Here is a 17,875-nt window from a genome sequence, read left to right as displayed (position 1 = left end):
TTCAATATCAAATCTCAACAGAGAAGACAAGCTATTTCTTGAAGAATCTTATGAAGGAGAATTATTGGATATTGGTCATTATTTGAATACCTTGTCTAAGCAGGGGAATTGGTCTACAGAAAAATTCAAACAAATATGAAAAAAAACATATAGATTTTTACTTCGAGATGGATTCTTAAGGAAGAGATCGAAGAAAAGAATTGGGATGCCACGACGAGTGATTGACAAAAAGGGAGAAAAACTAAAATTATTAAAAGAGTTTCATGATAGTTTATGGACAGGGCATAGAGGAATCTGGACTACTTTTGCTAAACTCAAGGAATGATATCGGTGGAAAAATATGTATCAAGATGTGCTCTCATTTGTAGAGTCATGTGAAATCTGTCAATCGTATTCTAATATCCGACATCGAGATGGTCTTCATCCTACGTATCCTCTGGCTATTCATTTTAATTGGATTGTTGATTTGATTATTATGCCGGTTGGGTTATGGCAAATGAGATATTTGGTTTTAGCTCGCGAAAATTTATCAAATCAAGTAGAAGGAAGAGCATTGAGGACAAAATCTACAGAGGGGATTTGTAGATTTTTGCTTGAAGATGTCATTTGCCACTACGAATGCGTAGGAAAAATCACTGCAGATCGTAGAGAATTAAATGCACAAGAAGCTCGTAAGTTCTTTGAAAGATGTGGAGTCAAACTATCACTGACTACTGCTTATAATCCAGAAGGGAATGCGAAAAGCGAATGCGATCACCCACCAATTGTGAAAGCATTGGTTAAAGCTTGTAATGGGAAAGTTAAAGAGTGGCCACGGCTTTTGTCATTTGCATTATGGGCTGATTGAACAACACATAGTTCGATGACAGGATATATGCTAGTAGAACTTATGACAGGTCGAAAACCAATTATGCCGATTGAAGAAAAGGTACTTACTTGGAGTATGCTACCATGGGAAGATGGATTGACAAGAGAAGAACTTGTGGCTATTAGGATTCGACAATTGGAGCAAAGAACGGAAGATGTGCAAATAGCATTGGAAAGGTTAAAAAGAGCAAGGTTACAAAACAAGGCGCGATTCGATAAGCAACATCGATTGAGACCAAAAGCAATCGAGGAAGGTGACTGGGTACTTGTTTATGACAATAGTCTGGATAATCAACATAGTACTTTGTAAAAATTTTCAAAACGTTGATTTGGACCATATGTGGTAACAGCTATTCATGATAATGCGACTTACTCGTTACGGGAGTTAGATAGAATAAAATTAAAAATACCAATTGCAAGGAAGCAAGTAAAAATATTTAAACGAAGACATGCGGAGATGAATATGGAAGACCTTAATGAAGGTATAGAGATTCCGCAGCAAGAAGATGAAAGTGATTTGGATAATGAAGGTGATGAAGACAAACAGGACAAAGACGTAGAGGATATATTTTGAATCAAACAGCAATTGGATAAATTGGTGCATACCGAAGGATGCATAGGTTCAGAGGGGGTGGATGTCGTGTTGTAACACGAGTATACCGTGAAAATATAAAGAAAGGGGACTTTTATTAATGTTCAGTTACCTCGAATATTTGGAGCAACAACCAACTCTAGTGCAAATACTGAGTGGCCAGGTTCAGTCACCCCGTTACAGTCAGCTGGAGCATACTGAAATGCTCCATTCGATTCCAATAACGGGAGTCAGCAGGAAGAGAAAGGACCAATTCACACGACGGGTGAGTCTGGTTCGAAGAGCCAATTGGATCTAATTTCAAGAATCCAATCCGGGTCCTCTTACTTAATATGAGACATGCATTGGTCGGGCAACCCAATAAAGTCTAATTACGAGAAAATCCAGGTCTTACTACGGGCCTCAGCCAGTCTGACGCGAAGGACCAATTTGATCCAATTACGGGAACATCTAGGTCTTACTACGGGCCTCTTAGCTAATCTGACGCGAGGACCGATTTGACCCAATTACGTAAACATCCAGGTTACTATGGGCATCTTACTCAATATGAGACCTGAATTGGTCGGGCGACTCAATGTGGACCCAAGTACGGGGTTTCGATTCTGTTTCAGGTTGTCCTATTCTCTGTGTCGTTTCAGGGAACGTTGTTTTCGGTAAATGGATCTCTTAAAGGTAAAAACGGAGGAGAAAGCTCTGACGGCGGGAGCCAATTTCGGATCTAAGCTCTAACGGTGGGAGCCAATTCCGGATCCAAGACGGAAGATTGAAGAAATTCAGAGGATAAGGTTAGGGGGAGAATAAGTTTTTGGGAGGTTTTTTGAAGATTGGGGGAGAGGAGCTTCATGCTTCGGGTGGGGAAAGAAGACAGAGAATTGGGTTTTTTTTCTTCATAGGGTTTTGGGAAGACTGAGGCAATCGTTGCTGAAGTCAGTGTTGTAATGGTGAATCGAGATTTTTAATGAAGTGGGTTTGATTACTCTTGACTATTTTGTGAAATCGAGTTATGTCTAAGATTGAAGAATTAAAAGGGTATCTATAGGATTGAGTATGCGGAGTGAATGAAATTTATTGGGTTAATCTAACAAGACAGTCAGTGGATACAAGATTATAAGTACAAAGCAGTATCGAAGATTAACAATTTGGGTTGTTTGGGGTTCTCTGTAACGTTTAAAGACCTACCGGCCGGGACAAAAAGGACTTCGGCGAGCAGTCGAAGGGGCATCCGTATAGATTTACGGTGTATTCTTACAGTTGTTTATATTCTAAAAGTCAAAAACAGATAGACTGCTTGACTATTGGCGAATCTCCATACTACCTTCTACAGCCAGACGCTCGGCGCATTCTCGAGCAGGAAAGCACGTAATACGACAACGGACGTAGAAATATAGACTCGAGATCTAACAAGAAGTTGAAGAAGAACTGGCAAGAACTAGATTAATGAGATGAATATAAGAACAACACCAGAGATGTGAGCTAGAGCTCTAAGAGATGTGTTGTCGAGACTGAAGAACTCTTCAGCCTCGATTCCAATATATAGTCCTATTTAGGAAGATTCTCAAGCAACTTCTACCAACTAGGAAGCTTCTAGAAGGTTCCAGAGACTTGCTTCTAGAAGGTTCTAGAAACTTGTCTCTAGAAGGTTCTAAGGACTATGTCCCTAACACTTTGTGATTTTTTGGTCCTAAATAACCAAATCTTAACCAAATCCTAGTGAAACATATATTAACTCCTAATAAAACCTTAGTCAAATCGTAATCAAATTTTAATAAAATTCTAGTCTAATCTTAATTAAACTTTCACAATTTTTAACAAATTCTATGTATTCCTAATCAAACCATAATGAAATCTTAAGTAATCCCAACCAAACTTTAATCAAATCTTATACCAAATTCAAATCTTCAATAACTATTAATTTAACCATTGGTCTTTATTCAAAGTTTGCACACCTCTCAATCTCTTAGTTGACAACAAGAATCACAAATTTGAAGAGAATAAAAAGCATTTATTGTTTTGTTCTTGTATAATTTGCTTTAGCACCAATGATTTGATGACATCCAAATAGAAAGGATGATTTTGATGTTATCACCTTATTTTTGGTAAGGAAGAAACCAAATTCTAAATTAAGAATATTTGTATAAATATAAATGGATTTCTTTTTTTTTACATCAAATTCAAAAGAAGAAAACAAATCAAGCTCTCTATTAAAAAAAAATGAAGGGTTGTTCACATTTCTATACCCAAATTGGATTAGATCCTAAGATTAGGTTTACAGCAAACTAATTAAAGGCACAAAAATGATTGTATATTTTGTTTTCTATCACAATGTGGGAGTGGATTCTAATGAGCCAATGAAAATAGTTTTGACATTATACTAGATTTTTAAACATAAGTTCAACTTAATAAGAAGAAAAGATAATTGGGGAGACTTGGAATAAAATCAATTTAATACAACCAACAAATACATATTAAGAAAGATGATTTGTTTTTTAATTTTTAAAGAAAGAATTCTTGCTTATTTAGGTAAGACCTAATTAGACATTTTTGGCACTATAACCAATCCAATCAAGGACTTAAAGAATATTCTAAGCACCGCTAGCATAGTTTAACATGATAATTGTTATGCAATTGTAACTTAAATAAAACAAGTTAAAACAGCCAGGCTTGATCTGTCAGTGTACGGAAGACTTCCATACGTAACCTCAGGATTCCGATCAGCTGACAACGCTGAAATTTTGCCCCCAGTGAGGATCGAACTCACGACCTTTCCCTTACGAAGGGAACGCTCTACCACTAAGCCATGGAGGCTCAGGCTTGGACGCCGCAGTGAAACACAAAATAATATTTAAATGCTTTTATTCTTGCTGATGCATAGCCCCAGTAACAAACGAATTTCAGTGTTTTCCAAATCTGAACATCACATCTAATTTACCAAGTACTTCTAAAACATCACATGTACATAACAATTTGTAAAGAATCATAAAAATAAGGGCGATAATGCAAACAAAGAATGATGTGTGGCACATGTGTGGCACATGATATTGGCAACACATCCTTTTTCAATACGTGGAACAGTCTACCATAATCCTACCATTGATTGAACTTTTAATTATTGTGATATTTAAAAACATAGTTAGCAGAGTCACTGTTCAGAAACAAGACAAACCCCTCTTCATTTACGAATAACACATCCATAACTAATTTCTTAAAATGCATATACATTCAAGATCACGTAAGCACTCAATCACATCACTATACACAAAGGTCCCTAACTAACAATAATGGGCCCAAAGTCTCTTCTTTTCTTAACTCAATCCTGAAAGGTGAAAATGGGAGGTGACCCTGTGAACTCAAAATATAGACCCACAAGTTCAAACACCAAATTTCATCACACATAGATCTCCAAATGTGGTTCCAGTTGGTATGCACCTGCTACTTCTAGTTTTGTTTGATGACGCACTGAACTGAATACAACGCAGACTCACACTGCTTCAGCAAGCAAGATCATCAACCATCGAACTGACTAGCTACCACCGAACGTAAAAGGACGTGAGTTTGGCCCACACCAAGGACAAGGGTTTCTTTTTTCCCCTTTTGAGGCACTGTACATGCTTTTGAACTATTTCGACAAGTTCTGGATTGTTCTGATTCGAACAAAAATGCCTGAAATAACTCATACTAGATACAAAAGAATGAACGCCGTACCAAGTGAAGAAGGATGTGGGAGGGAGGAAGGATGGACGAACATCATGTCAGGAATGAATAAATGAAACAATGCATATTCACTGTGTAGCGCTTGCTCCCCAGCTTCGTTGTGGGTGCAGGATTAGCAGATTCAACTCCTAAGCAGGCGTTGAATCTGAAGTTTGTTCAGGTTTACTCTACACACAGCATTAATTGGTTAATGAGAACCGCCTTCCTTGCAACTGGGCCTACTCCGCATGAGTACTACGGTGTCCCATTGGTGGCACTTCTATTTACCTTGGTTCATTATTGTGGGTAATCCGGGGTCAAAACTGGTGCAGAGAATTAGCTGTGTTGAATAAGCAAATCGAACATGACAAGTGCAACAAGTTACGATTCCTTCACGGAACTTGACAAGGCAGGAGTTGCTTGTTCATGTGGTACATGGGCTCACAGAGCGCAGATATCTCTTCTTCTACTGCCGCCTCGAGTTCTAATCATCTCTGTTGCACCTTCTTAATGGTGGTTTTTATGGACGAAATTTACAGCACGTAGGAATGGGGCGTGGAGTTTAGTGGTGGACCCCTGGATTCCATCATGGGTGATTGTTATTGTGTGTACACAATATGGGTAGACAGGAAAATGTATTGAGTTCTTTTCTGAAGTCGTCATGTGAGCCGTATTTAGTGTCTGGCAAAAAGTTGTTTTCTTATCTTTGCAGTTGTGATTATTTTAGTTACAGGTGTCTGCATTGTTTTTTGTTTGTTTGGTGCTTGCAGGAAGAACTGCACTTCTGCTACAGGATATTATTAGAGAATGCTTTCTGCCCTCCTGGTTTCGAACTGCTTCTTTAAGAGCGGCAGTTCAACCTTACAGGGTGACAACGAACTACTGAGGAACCTTGCGTGTACATAACTTGGATGTGAAGGCTATGCTAGTGGTGCTGTTGCCTGGGTTGCTGGTGAAGTACTGAATTGAGCTCGTGCTTGGGGATTAAGCCTTCACTTCTGTGACCAACGTTTGGTCTTTAATCCTGTGCTTTCAAGTTTCTGATGTCTGTTAGCATCACTCAAGTGTTTCTTGACCTTACCACTGCTTATTGCACAGGGCTGTTTAGACATCCATCTTATGATTATTCTTTGCATCTTCACATCTAATGCCTCAAAGATTGATACAGTTGGTGATGTAGGAATAACTGTTGTGTGTTGTTTGGGGTTTACATGCTTCACACGTAACCATTTCAATAGAGGGAATAATTACAGGGACCTCCAGCTGCGATACCCTACGTGAGGTTCTGTTAATTATCGCATGAATTTATTTTCTATTGAACGCAATACAATTGTAGACCATATCCTCAGTAGTACAAAAGAAATCAGCCAGAGTAGAAACTTCAGCACAGAAAAAGCTCACTGAAGAAATTTAATACCGTGAACGCCACGGGTTGACCCAGCTGTATCCAGAGCCTACTTAGAATTGCTGGCTTCGTTGGAACGTATTTAGAAGTAATTTTCGCTACGTTTCTCTTCAGCTAACGCCCCAATAAATAAACGATTGCCAGCAGGGAAAGCCAATCTGAAAGTTTTGCCTGTTCAAGAAAATGTACGTGTATCAACTACATTTTTTCAGCACTTTAGTGCTTACTTCTAGCACACTGATCTTTATGAGGCATCTATGATGAATAGACAGGAATTAGTTTTTTGATGCTATCCTAAGAACACAACTAACACAACTCATGGGTTGAGCGGAGAAAAACATGGAAGGCAGTGGCAGGCTTCTTGGAAATACTGCCAACTGCCTCGAGGTAGCACTAGGCGTTGCAGAATTTATGGCAATTCCAATGTGGTTTGAACGTGTGAATCAGCGAATAGCTCCCTGTTGGGTCTGACCTCTACAGGCTTGGTACTCGATCGAGTCTGAAGGACCCAGAAGTTAGATCTGGCAGAAAAGGTTGGAGTTGCACTCGCCTAGATGGACAAACAAACAGATTAGGCACAGAGACTGGTTGTTCGGGCATACGGCGTGCACAGTCAGCTTCCAGGTTGCTCGATTCATACCTTAGTCAATTTCTCGCAAATGCAGTCTGGGTTCTGCACAGCAGATTTGCAGTTAGAAAGGAATATGCGAAGTTTTAAAAGACATTCAGACACACCCAACTTGCGCAACGACACGTTTTCAAGAGAGATCGGCTATGATCATCGATGCGTTATCTTCCATCAAAACAACACCAGAGAAGCTCAATGTGAGCAGAAGCAACCATAAGATGCGAGAATTAATGAACAATTGTAATATCATAGTATATGATACAAAGAACAAAGTTCTATTTCGAAGATCATAAAATTTCCAAACCTTCGATTCATTTGGAAGTAACTGATCGACTCTACTGAAACCCTACATTGACAAAATTAGACGTGGCAAGGCTATTGCCGCTATAATTTTAGGCCACAACCTGCCGCATAATACATTATGACTAAAATTAACTATCCATCTACCAAAATTTCATCATGTCTCCACGTGAGTGTGTGCCACCAATTTGTTTACATACAGAGTGCACATCCCAAATCAAAGTGAGTGGGAAGCAATGATCCAGACACATGTATTAAATGTTCGGCAGCATCGACCTCCAGAAAATTATAGCCACCCTAAATTCCACATCTTGAATCTTAAAGAAGCAAGCTCAAGGCATGGTGACTAAAAATGCGCACCTATGGAGCTCAAAGTAGCCACCGATGGCGTTTCCGAGAATTCCGAGCCTTCGGTCTCAGTTTCGTGCACCATGGACTTGTGAGTAATTGTCAGACTCGGTCTCCAACATGTGCTGGGACTGCTCTCGCAGCTATCTTGCAAATGACATATCTTCCCTCCCAGCAGCGCAGAATATTGTTGTTGGAGCTCTACAATCTCTTGAGACCGGCGTGAATTCTCTTCCAGTAGCTTAAGGCTAGCGTTGATCACCTTCTGCATGATGTGTCTCATATTCTGAGCATCTGTGTCCGGCACTTTGGCCAAGTCTTCACTATGCTTTTGCAACACCATCTCTAGGACGTGAGGTTGGCTTAAGAATCCTGGATTGTTTAAAGCTTTTTCATTAACAGCGGGACTAAGCTTGGCGGGATCGACGAGCCGCCAAAGAATCTGCTTTTCCTCGGGTGTCGCATCCGTCATCGTCGTCAAAAGCTTTTCTATTGCGCCGAATATAGTGTCGTGCGATAGGCGTGTCGAACTTGGAAATGCCTGAATTACACCAACGACGGCAACTTGGCCAGTTAGAGGACCTACTTCGTCATTCCAACCTCAGCCCTCTGTGCTGGAAGACTTTCGAAATACGCAATCAATAGCTGTAGTGAGAGATTCTACAATCTAAAATGACAGGATCACATGAAGTCGCACAGAATTATGGTAGTACCTTGAACAGAGACACAAATGTCTCCACATTGATAGAACCTGCCTCCGCATACATCCACAGAAACTTGTCAACTTCACCAGCGATCTCTTCAATGGAGTCGGAGTCGGGGTCGTGGTGACCTTCGTTCAGGTAATGCTTCACCATTGCCATCAATGTATCAGGTCCGAACTTGTACACGTGCAAATACTCGTCTAGCTCGTCCAGGCTCGCTCCGATCCGTCGTTCTAGTATCATTTTCATGTCAATGAGCCTCACCTGCAACCATCTCAAGAATTCAAGATATAAGTACAGGTGAGGAAACAATTCAATAAATCCATTGAAGAGGTTTCAGTGTTGATAGTACCTGCATGACTTCGTTGTCGGCAACCGCGGAAACGAGATGGTCTACGTGCTCCAAAAGACTGCACCAGTACTGCGACGAAAGTTCCAGCCATGGGCGAGTATCCGGGGCACCTCTTTCAAGCATCCGCGACAAGCAGAGCACGATCCAACACCTTGCCCTTACTGTTGTACACTCATCATCCACAACGCTCCCCAACCACCCACGTACATTTCTCCCTTGCCGGCACTTTACATTCAAATTCACATCCGCTTCCACCAATGCATCCAAAGCCTCGCTAGCGTAAGTGTCAGGCAACGAGGCAACCCTAACCAGAATCTCCGCAAGCGCGACGCATGTGGAGCTTTGCAAATTCCCCGTTGTAAGCGGCGATGGTGCAGACAGATGCTTTGTTTCACCAAATGCTCTAGCTAGCGCTGCAACTAAAACCTTTAAACACCGCGTTTCAATGTACTCATCCACAGGGGAACCTAAGGGCTGATACTGGTGAAGATATCCGACGCTTGCTCGCCAATGTGCAAAGATGTTTGTGTAGAGAAATTTCTTAGTGCTTTCCAGAACAGGAGACATGCCGAGATACTCCGCTGCAGCTCGGATCTGCGCTACATTTTGCACAGTGTAGTTCGGTTTGATGAGGTAGCAATAATCGACAGCAACTCTAAATCCTTCCGCTCCACCTGACAAAAAGAAAAATCAAAAACCAGAAATCTAAGTGTTAGAAACTAATGCATAATTAAAGTGGTTGTTCCTCCACTTCTCGAAGATTGCGGGATAATGCGTTTACCTGGTAAACCAGAGAGGGAGATGATCCTGGATGATCTCTGGTCACTTGCATTAGAAGACCAGTTTGGGCTGCTAATGAGGTTGCGAAAGTAAGTGCTTGCGTTCAGAAGCGGAAGCAGGTGGAGGCGGAACTCCTCTCCTTCCACTTGAACAGTGACATCACTGTACTCTCCCGTTTGCCTGACCCGCTGAAGCCACGAGCTGAATCCACCTTCCCTCTTCGCCATTTATACCTCCAGAAGCTTCTACATTCGACAATCATCATCTGTAGACATGATTTCGTAGACATCCGCAGCATGATGTTCCTAGTTTCCCATTTAAAATCGATCTAGGCTACCTTTGGTGATAGTGCTTCCCCACAATGACCATTGATTCCTGGGGTTTGCTGCAAATACAAAGAGAATTTCAAAAACTCCTTGCTGCACAATCATTCGCACACTACACATCCCTAGCACTAATCATGAAGCGCACATCTGCTCTTGCTTGACGTTCCTAAATAATGCTGAATCTGATGACCATCAACAGCTTGGGTCAATAGTGCTAATTAACGAACTGGTCGAGTGCTTCACGCCCTCTACACTGTCCTCTCCCCTTCCTTTCGGACCACCTCTTCCAGTTATTGCTACAGCTTCTGAGAGACTCATGCACCTCTTTCTGCGCTTATTTTCTACAACTCTTCCAGACTTTCTACGACACTACTCCAATCCATTCCGTTGTCACTCTTCCGAGGATAAAAAAAATAAGGTTAGGAACCTGCAAGAGCGATGCAGCGATGCGCACCCAAAACATACGAGGTGAACAAGCTTCTGCACTTGAAAGTTCTAGTGATCCACCATGAATGCCACAACGGTTGCAGTCTGGTTCCGGAACACCTTAAAGTTCAAATCCAAAAGAGTTTCGCTGTTTTTCCTGCAGGAGAGACAGCAATAAAAACACCAAAACAGCAATTAATGAAAACAAGAACCAGAGTGACGGTTGATCAGCTCTAATAATCCGCGTTAACGAATTAAACCTCGCATGAATTGGCCACTCCTGTCAGAAACGTCTCCGCAAAAGCTATACCAAGCGCCCTGACAATTCAGCCTCGTTCATAAATTCCCCATCAAGTGCAGAAAGTTTCTCGAAGACAGGGCACCAGGGTCTTCGTCAATACGAACGTAGTCACGCAAACTTCTGGCTACGCTACTGTCAGTACAACACGACGAGGACAGCCATGTAGCCCCTGGAGGACGTAATTAGCAATCTAAATGGTGCATGAACACCAGGGGAGGGGAGGGGCCGGGAAATATATTCTCCAGCGAGCACTTGATTTTGTGCATCGAACAATAGAAAGCGGTTTGGATGGAACAATACTGTTGTTACCGTATTGTCAATTCGATATGTCATGTACAACCATAGTGCAGGTATTTCGTAGAAGAGTTTTGATGCTAGCTTACCGCGGGGTCAGACTCTTGAAGGCTCGCTGCTGCCGGCGGTACATTCCATTCAGTTACAAAGTGAGCATGAGCACTGTAATCTACTGATTCTGAAAAGTCAAAAGTCTAGGTTTAAGAGCGTTCTTTTGTCATTGAAAATTTATGTCTCTGGGTAACAAGTAAAGAACATAAGAAAGACTGACAATTTTGTGCTTATTACAACGTCAATTCTGAAGAGGCGACTCAAAGATTTACGGTCGAGAACCACCATGTGGTGAGTTGCGAGCCCTAGAAATATGGGCTAGTGGTTTTATTTGGAAAAGCCCATGAGTGGTGGGAAATTGGGAATGGTGTGGCAATGTATAAAGATACACAGAGGCCCTTGTTTTCAGCTTGAAGATCTTACCACAAAGTATATTGACCTGGCATTGATGTGGCACCCATCCCGACATTCCGATGATTCAATAAGACAGTATACTTCAGCCCAAAGCTAGAAGAAGAGGTGAAGGGCTTTCCTCTCGTACAAACCCGGAATGAAGTTAGACTAGCTACTTTCAAAATTCGAAATTTTTTAGGGCTCTTTTGACACGGGGATTTCTCTTCAGTGTGATTTTCCAAGCATGGGTTGGTGATCCAGGCGATTATGAGTTGTGTTCACACAACTACAAGAGCGAGCCAGATTCGTGTACAAGTACGGTCTGGATATCTCGAGACTTGAAGAACAAAGTGCAGCATGTTGTGTACAACACAAGGTGGCTTGAGAACACACTTCTTAGATTTGCAAATCGAAATGAAGACCATCACTGCTTTGGAGTGGCTTCAGCTAAGCATTCTGAGACTCCTCTCACAGGTTTTACAGGATTCGTTTCACAGCAGCTAATAATAAGATTCTTACTTTGCAACAATGATTGAACATGAACCGCTTCGTCTACAGTTATCAAAAAGCCAAGGATAAAGTAAATAAATAAATCTTAGGTACGTTGAGTTTGTTGACTGGCTACGCCCACAACGCAAATCTTCGCCAAGCAGCCACTTCGTTTGCACATTGACCCTAAATTCAAACCCCAGAGCTGGGAATGCTGCTGTTCCTAACTCGACTCCCAGAACTATCCTTCGGGGCAATGATTGAGTATAATCGTCATGGACTCGCATAATGTATCAATTTCCATGCCAACGAGCTCTGTGTATCGAAGCTGAGGCTCATAATTCATTCTAAAAATGAGACTGCTTCAATCACTCCAAACAACATCCGATGCATCAGCTTCATCAAACGCATGCACAATCCAACAACCTTGCTCTACACTCAACAACCTTCGAAAAACAGAAGTGCTCAATGTGCGGGGCAAATCAAAACAAATCAGTTCCTGCTCAAGCGATAGAAAAAACCAAAATTACACTTAACCATTATACTTCAAAAGTGAGGACTTCACACCGATTACCAGAAACATATTGCAGACACGGTATCGAAGCTTTAAATGTAGAGAACGAGCTCAAATTCACAAAACAACCCCATAAAGGCAGCAGCATAAATTTATCTAAACATGTATATCAAAGAAGTAATACCAACACAAGTGGCAACCATAAGTGCTCACATAAGACTGATTCTACTCATCTCCTATAACCTTACGGCCTAAAATGAATCCACTACAATAATCTTAACTTCTATGTTATAAGTGAAAGGTAGGGGCTTCTAACCATAAGCGCTATTTACTTCGGGTAACTATCAGTGGAGAAACTTCTACCTATGCAATTTCCGCTATCAGGAAGATGTCCAGCACAGGTCTACTGAGACTTCTCCGTAAAAATCTTGTTTTTTTTTGACGAACAAAGAGTTAAATCAACCTGCCACTAGCTGCACCAACCTGCCATCTGTGAATCAAATACACTCTAAAACACCCCTCGGCCTGAATCTACCGAAGTACGTTGGATGCCGCGCTCAGATTCACTTCTTCCCACACAAGTTCTCCACAGCCGTCACTATCTGGTGAGGCTGTACCACCGTGAGCTCTTCCAGAGGACCCGAGTACGGCGTTGGAACGTCCTGCGACGACAGACACCCAATCGGCCCGTCCAGCTCATCCCAAAAGCTCTCCATGATCGCTGACCTCAAACTCGCACCGATGCCTCCCGTCCGCATACACTCCTCTACAATCAGCACCCGGTGCGTCTTCCTCACCGACTCTCCGATTGTGTACATGTCAAATGGCTTCAGCGACCGGATGTCGATGATCTCTGGGTCGTATCCCCTGTCCACCAGGGTCTTCGCAGCCTGCACCAAACCAATCCACAAACACACAGTCCCACATTCAGCTCCAGAGTTTACCATTAGCACTTTCACACAGTATTCCAATCCAAAAACTAAGAAGTAAATGCAGGATTCCACTCCCATCTTCTGCTAAGGTTCCACCGATGGTTTAAGCTCCCAGTCACACCTGTGTCACGTGATATCTCATCCTAGAGTATGTCAAGATGGTGATTTCAGTGCCCGGGCGCACCATCTCGGCCTCCTCCAGGCAGCACACGTACTCCTCGTCGGGAATCTTCTCTTTCAGGTTGTACAGCAGCACGTGCTCGTATAATATCACTGGGTTCTCGCACCGGATGGCAGCCTTCATCAACCCCTTGGCGTTATAAGGCGTAGAGCATGCTACCATCTGCAGCCCCGGCACCGACTGGAAGTATGACTCCAGCCGCTGCGAGTGCTCCGCACCCAGCTGCCTGCCCACACCTCCAGGCCCGCGGATCACGATGGGAATGGTGAATTGCCCACCCGACGTGTAGTGCAGCATCCCACAATTGTTAGCGATTTGGTTATACGCCAGCAGCAGAAAACCCATGTTCATCCCCTCAACCACGGGCCTCAGGCCCGTCATGGCTGACCCAATAGCCATTCCGGTGAAAGAATTCTCCGCGATGGGCGTGTCCAGGACCCGCCAAGAACCAAACTTCTCACTGAACCCTTTTGTCACCTTGTATGAGCCCCCGTAGTCCCCGACGTCCTCTCCAATCACACACACCTTCGGGTCTCGCTCCATCTCCTCGCTCAGCCCCTCGCGTAAGGCCTCGAACATCAAAAGTTCGTGTCTGCCACCCACCCAATCCATACTCGATCAAATTCTCCATTCAGCACAATAGACAACCATACAAATAGACAAAAATATCCACTTCTCTATCTCTCCTCCAAACTAGATATTGCAAAATCTCTCGTCTGATCCATTCTGGCACCAAGTGTGCATCCAACAAGGAAAGCTACCGAATACAATCAAAGCCAATCCCAATCCACGAAAATAGTCCCGAGAAATGGCGAGACCACTCACCCTCCCTGGCTCGACGAAGTAGTCGACGCAGCCTCCTTGGTCTGCACCCTCCCCACAGCAACACCCCCTCCCTCCCTGGCTCTACTCAGCTATTAGGTGCAGCAAACCTACACTAGAGTACGCATCACATTCCGCTAAGTGCACAGACAGGGCAAATCATGGTATGGGAGGGGCATTCAAGTCATTGGCATTACGACCACCGAATCCAATGCGAACACATTGAAGAACAAAGCCAACAGGGTAAGACACTCACCGCGACGGCAGTGGCGTGCGCAGCCACCAGACGAGGCGACTTGCTCGAGGAAGACGACAATGACGACGACTTCGACGCCCAAGCGCGCATCGCAACGCTCACGCTCACGGAAACCTGTTTGGAGGAGCAAGGCGAGGCACGGCGGCCATGGCAGATGGGCACAGTGGGAGCTGCTGCAGCCATTGCCATCCTGCGAGGACAAGCGGAGCGGAGGAAACCAAGCCGAGCGCAACCCAAATCCGAGACAATGAAACGAGAAAAAACAACGAGGAATCGACGCAACCTCAGCGTTTGGAGATAGTTTGTTCAAGTCTTCTTCTGTCTTGTGAAAGGGACGGGGGGCGCGGAGGTGACGAGGTTGGCGGACTCGCCCACCTCGGAAAATGCTCCCTCCACCCGATTCCATACGGTTATTACGTATGTATATTCTGTATTGTACGTAAATCGTATGTTTACGGTTACGAGGTTCTAGTGCCACGTGTACATATGTATGCGCCAGCGAATACGGTATATAGTGGATGGAGGGGTCACTATGTATTTGTTTCTGTTGAGAATGTTTAGAAAGACACAAGAGTAGTAGTAAGTAATACACACACACACATAAGAGTAATAGTAAGTAATACACACAAGAGGGTTTCTAAGGAGAGAGAGCTTCACACATAAAAATCTACTGATCTGGTTGTGTCTCGTATACAAGAAGAGAAGGGGAGAGGATAAATAGTTCCTCTCCACTACATTCCAAATATTGTTGCTATAGTATTTTCTGTAGACTATAGTAAATATTATGGAGAGCGTCAGCTACATTTAATGCTCTCAACACTCCTCTTCGTTCATCATAATATTTATATAATATAAAATTTTTATAGAATTATGATGTATACTTTTATGTAATCTCACAAGATCAATAATTGTTGCCTCATTAAAACCTTATCTAAGAAAACCTTATTATATTTAAGGGCAAAACCATAGATGAAAGAAAAAGAGTACAACATCATTTTCTTTAATTATTTAAAGAGTTCATTAACTTTTTTATTCAAGAAAAGCAAGTCGTAGCATATTAATGTTATAAGTAAGTCAACGATGGTTGTACAATGGGAGAGCTTTAGAAAAGAGATCAGCAAGATTATTTGCAAATTCAATTTTCTTAATTATAAGTGCTTGAGCAGTAATAAAGTCATGGATATAACTAAAATACTTTCGATCAATATGCTTTGTTTTGTCGCCTTTAATGAAACCAACTTGCATCTATGTAATACAAGCACTATTGTCTTCATGCAAGATAGTTGGAGAATCATCATATGAAAATCTACATGTTGTTTGAATGAATTTATCAATTAATCATAACCAAATACATTCTTCAAATGCTTCATATAAAGCAATAATTTCAGTATGATTGGATGAAATTGCAGTTATTATTTGTTTCACTGATTTCCATGATATTCTAGCTCTATGTCTTAAAAATACATATCATGTTTTAGATTTAATTGTTGTAGTATCAGATTTATATTCTGCATCACAATATCCAACCAATTTTGGATCTACAAATTGTGTGTAGTATAATGCCAAGTCTTTAATACCTTTTAAATAACGTAATAAATGTTTGATGTCATTTCAATGTCATAGTATTGTACATGCACTATGTCTTGCAAGAACACTAACTACAAATGCAATATTTGATCTTGTAGATGTAGCCAAATATAAAAGTACTCCAACTGCTGCAAGGTATGGATATTGATCTCCCAATATTTCCTCCTCCTCCTCGCATGGATGGTATGGATCATGACCATCATTGGTATGGACAATAGATAAGCATCAATCATATTGAATCTTTGCAAGTTTTATCTAATATTCGTTAGTTGGTAAAAAAAAATACTATCATCTGTGAGATGCATAATCTGAAGACCAATACAGAAAGTTGTTTTTCCTAGCATTTTCATCTAAAATTCATGTATAAGTAGGTTAGTAGCTACAATACATGCAAATATAGTGCCTACTTGGTTAAGATCATCAACATATAGAGCGATGATCACAAAACCAGTTTTATCTCATTTGATAAACAAATAAGGGATTAATGGATTACTTACAAACTTATTTGTAATTAAATAATCTCAAAGATGTTGATACCACATACGTTCGGATTTTTTTAAACCATACAAGGCCTTATATAATTTAATACCACAATATTGTCCTCGAGTAGGTCTATTTGGAGTTTTTATTTCTAAGCGAGGTGGAACTTTCATACAAATATTTGCATCAAGAGAACCATATAGATATGTAGTTACCACATCCATCAAATGCATCTCAAAGGTGGCATGAACTGCCATTTGAATAATATATCAAAATATGATTGAATCCATGATTGGAAAATATGTGGATTCATAATCAATGCTAAATCGTTGAGTAAATCCTTAAGTAATAAGACGAGCTTTATAGGGGATTATTTGACCTTGAGCATCTCGCTTGCATATTAATACCATCTTATATCCCATAGGGCGAGATGTAAGAGTATCTATAATTGGACCAAAGACTTTCTTCTTATACAAAGAGGCATATTCCTCCTCAATAGCAGTTTTTTATTTTGCCCAATGAGAGCGACGCATCACCTCCTCAATAATACCAAGATTAATCAATATTATAGTTTTCTTCTTATGTGGTTGCTTATGTGGTCCATGAGTTCTTTTAGTTGTTGTTGTTATAACTTGAGGTATTGTAATTAATGGCAATGCAATCCAAGTAGGTGCATTTTGAGCCTCATTGATAAGAACTCTTGTAATTCTAGATGCATCATTGAAGCCATTAGGTGTTTCATCTGCAATCCGTTTAAGATGCAAAATCTTAGCAACTTCAGTTTCTACCAAAGATGTCTTAGGATCGAGATTCAAGGTATACATTTTCAGTGCTTCAAATACAAGTACTTTATTTCTTTGTTGATTAGATACTTCTCTTTGAAGAGATGGAAATATATTTTCTTCAAAATTACAATTTTGCAAATGTGCACATAATAATGTGTCAGTTGATGGATCAACAATACAAATAATGCTTCTTGAATCAAAACCAACATATATACTTTCTTATCAATGAGCTCCAATGGTATGGCATTGAGATTCTGGTACTGGAATCCAAGCACGGCAACCAAATACTTGTAAATGAGATACATTTGAAACACGGCCGAAAATAAGCTCATGTGGTGAAACAATTTCAAGAGAAGAAGGACAGAGGCATAT

General features: G+C 41.4%; 2 protein-coding genes and 1 non-coding gene across 4 annotated transcripts; all 3 read right to left on the bottom strand.

The window, feature by feature from the left end:
- Nucleotides 1–4,192: 4,192 nt before the first annotated feature.
- Nucleotides 4,193–4,264, bottom strand: TRNAT-CGU (transfer RNA threonine (anticodon CGU)). Its single transcript has one exon. It is a non-coding gene; the product is annotated as a tRNA-Thr (tRNA).
- Nucleotides 4,265–6,512: 2,248 nt separating this feature from the next.
- Nucleotides 6,513–10,746, bottom strand: LOC112285471 (phototropic-responsive NPH3 family protein NPY4). Of its 2 annotated transcripts, none has more exons than XM_090252697.1 (6): nt 10,420–10,746; nt 9,668–10,051; nt 8,887–9,560; nt 8,544–8,798; nt 7,843–8,371; nt 6,513–7,227 (listed from the first exon to the last, which is right to left on the bottom strand). In XM_090252697.1, exons 2-6 carry the CDS (start codon nt 9,891–9,893, stop codon nt 7,196–7,198), a joined length of 1,716 nt encoding a protein of 571 aa, XP_090108823.1. In that variant the 5' UTR covers nt 9,894–10,051; nt 10,420–10,746; the 3' UTR covers nt 6,513–7,195. The 2 variants fall into 2 exon arrangements, with proteins under 2 accessions (XP_090108823.1, XP_024382099.1); XM_024526331.3 differs by having other exon boundaries at nt 6,513–7,104; nt 7,195–7,227; nt 9,668–10,739.
- A 1,861-nt stretch (nt 10,747–12,607) lies between these two features.
- Nucleotides 12,608–14,983, bottom strand: LOC112286153 (pyruvate dehydrogenase E1 component subunit beta). The gene is made up of 4 exons (XM_024527788.3): nt 14,652–14,983; nt 14,399–14,439; nt 13,514–14,165; nt 12,608–13,350 (listed from the first exon to the last, which is right to left on the bottom strand). Exons 1-4 carry the CDS (start codon nt 14,838–14,840, stop codon nt 13,024–13,026), a joined length of 1,209 nt encoding a protein of 402 aa, XP_024383556.1. The 5' UTR covers nt 14,841–14,983; the 3' UTR covers nt 12,608–13,023.
- Nucleotides 14,984–17,875: the final 2,892 nt, after the last annotated feature.

The sequence above is a fragment of the Physcomitrium patens genome, chromosome 8 (genome assembly GCF_059467195.1).
Source record: "Physcomitrium patens ecotype Gransden chromosome 8, ASM5946719v1, whole genome shotgun sequence".
Taxonomy (NCBI): Eukaryota; Viridiplantae; Streptophyta; class Bryopsida; order Funariales; family Funariaceae; genus Physcomitrium; species Physcomitrium patens.
Note: the sequence above shows the minus strand (reverse complement) of the source record. Positions and strands in the feature narration are given on the sequence as shown.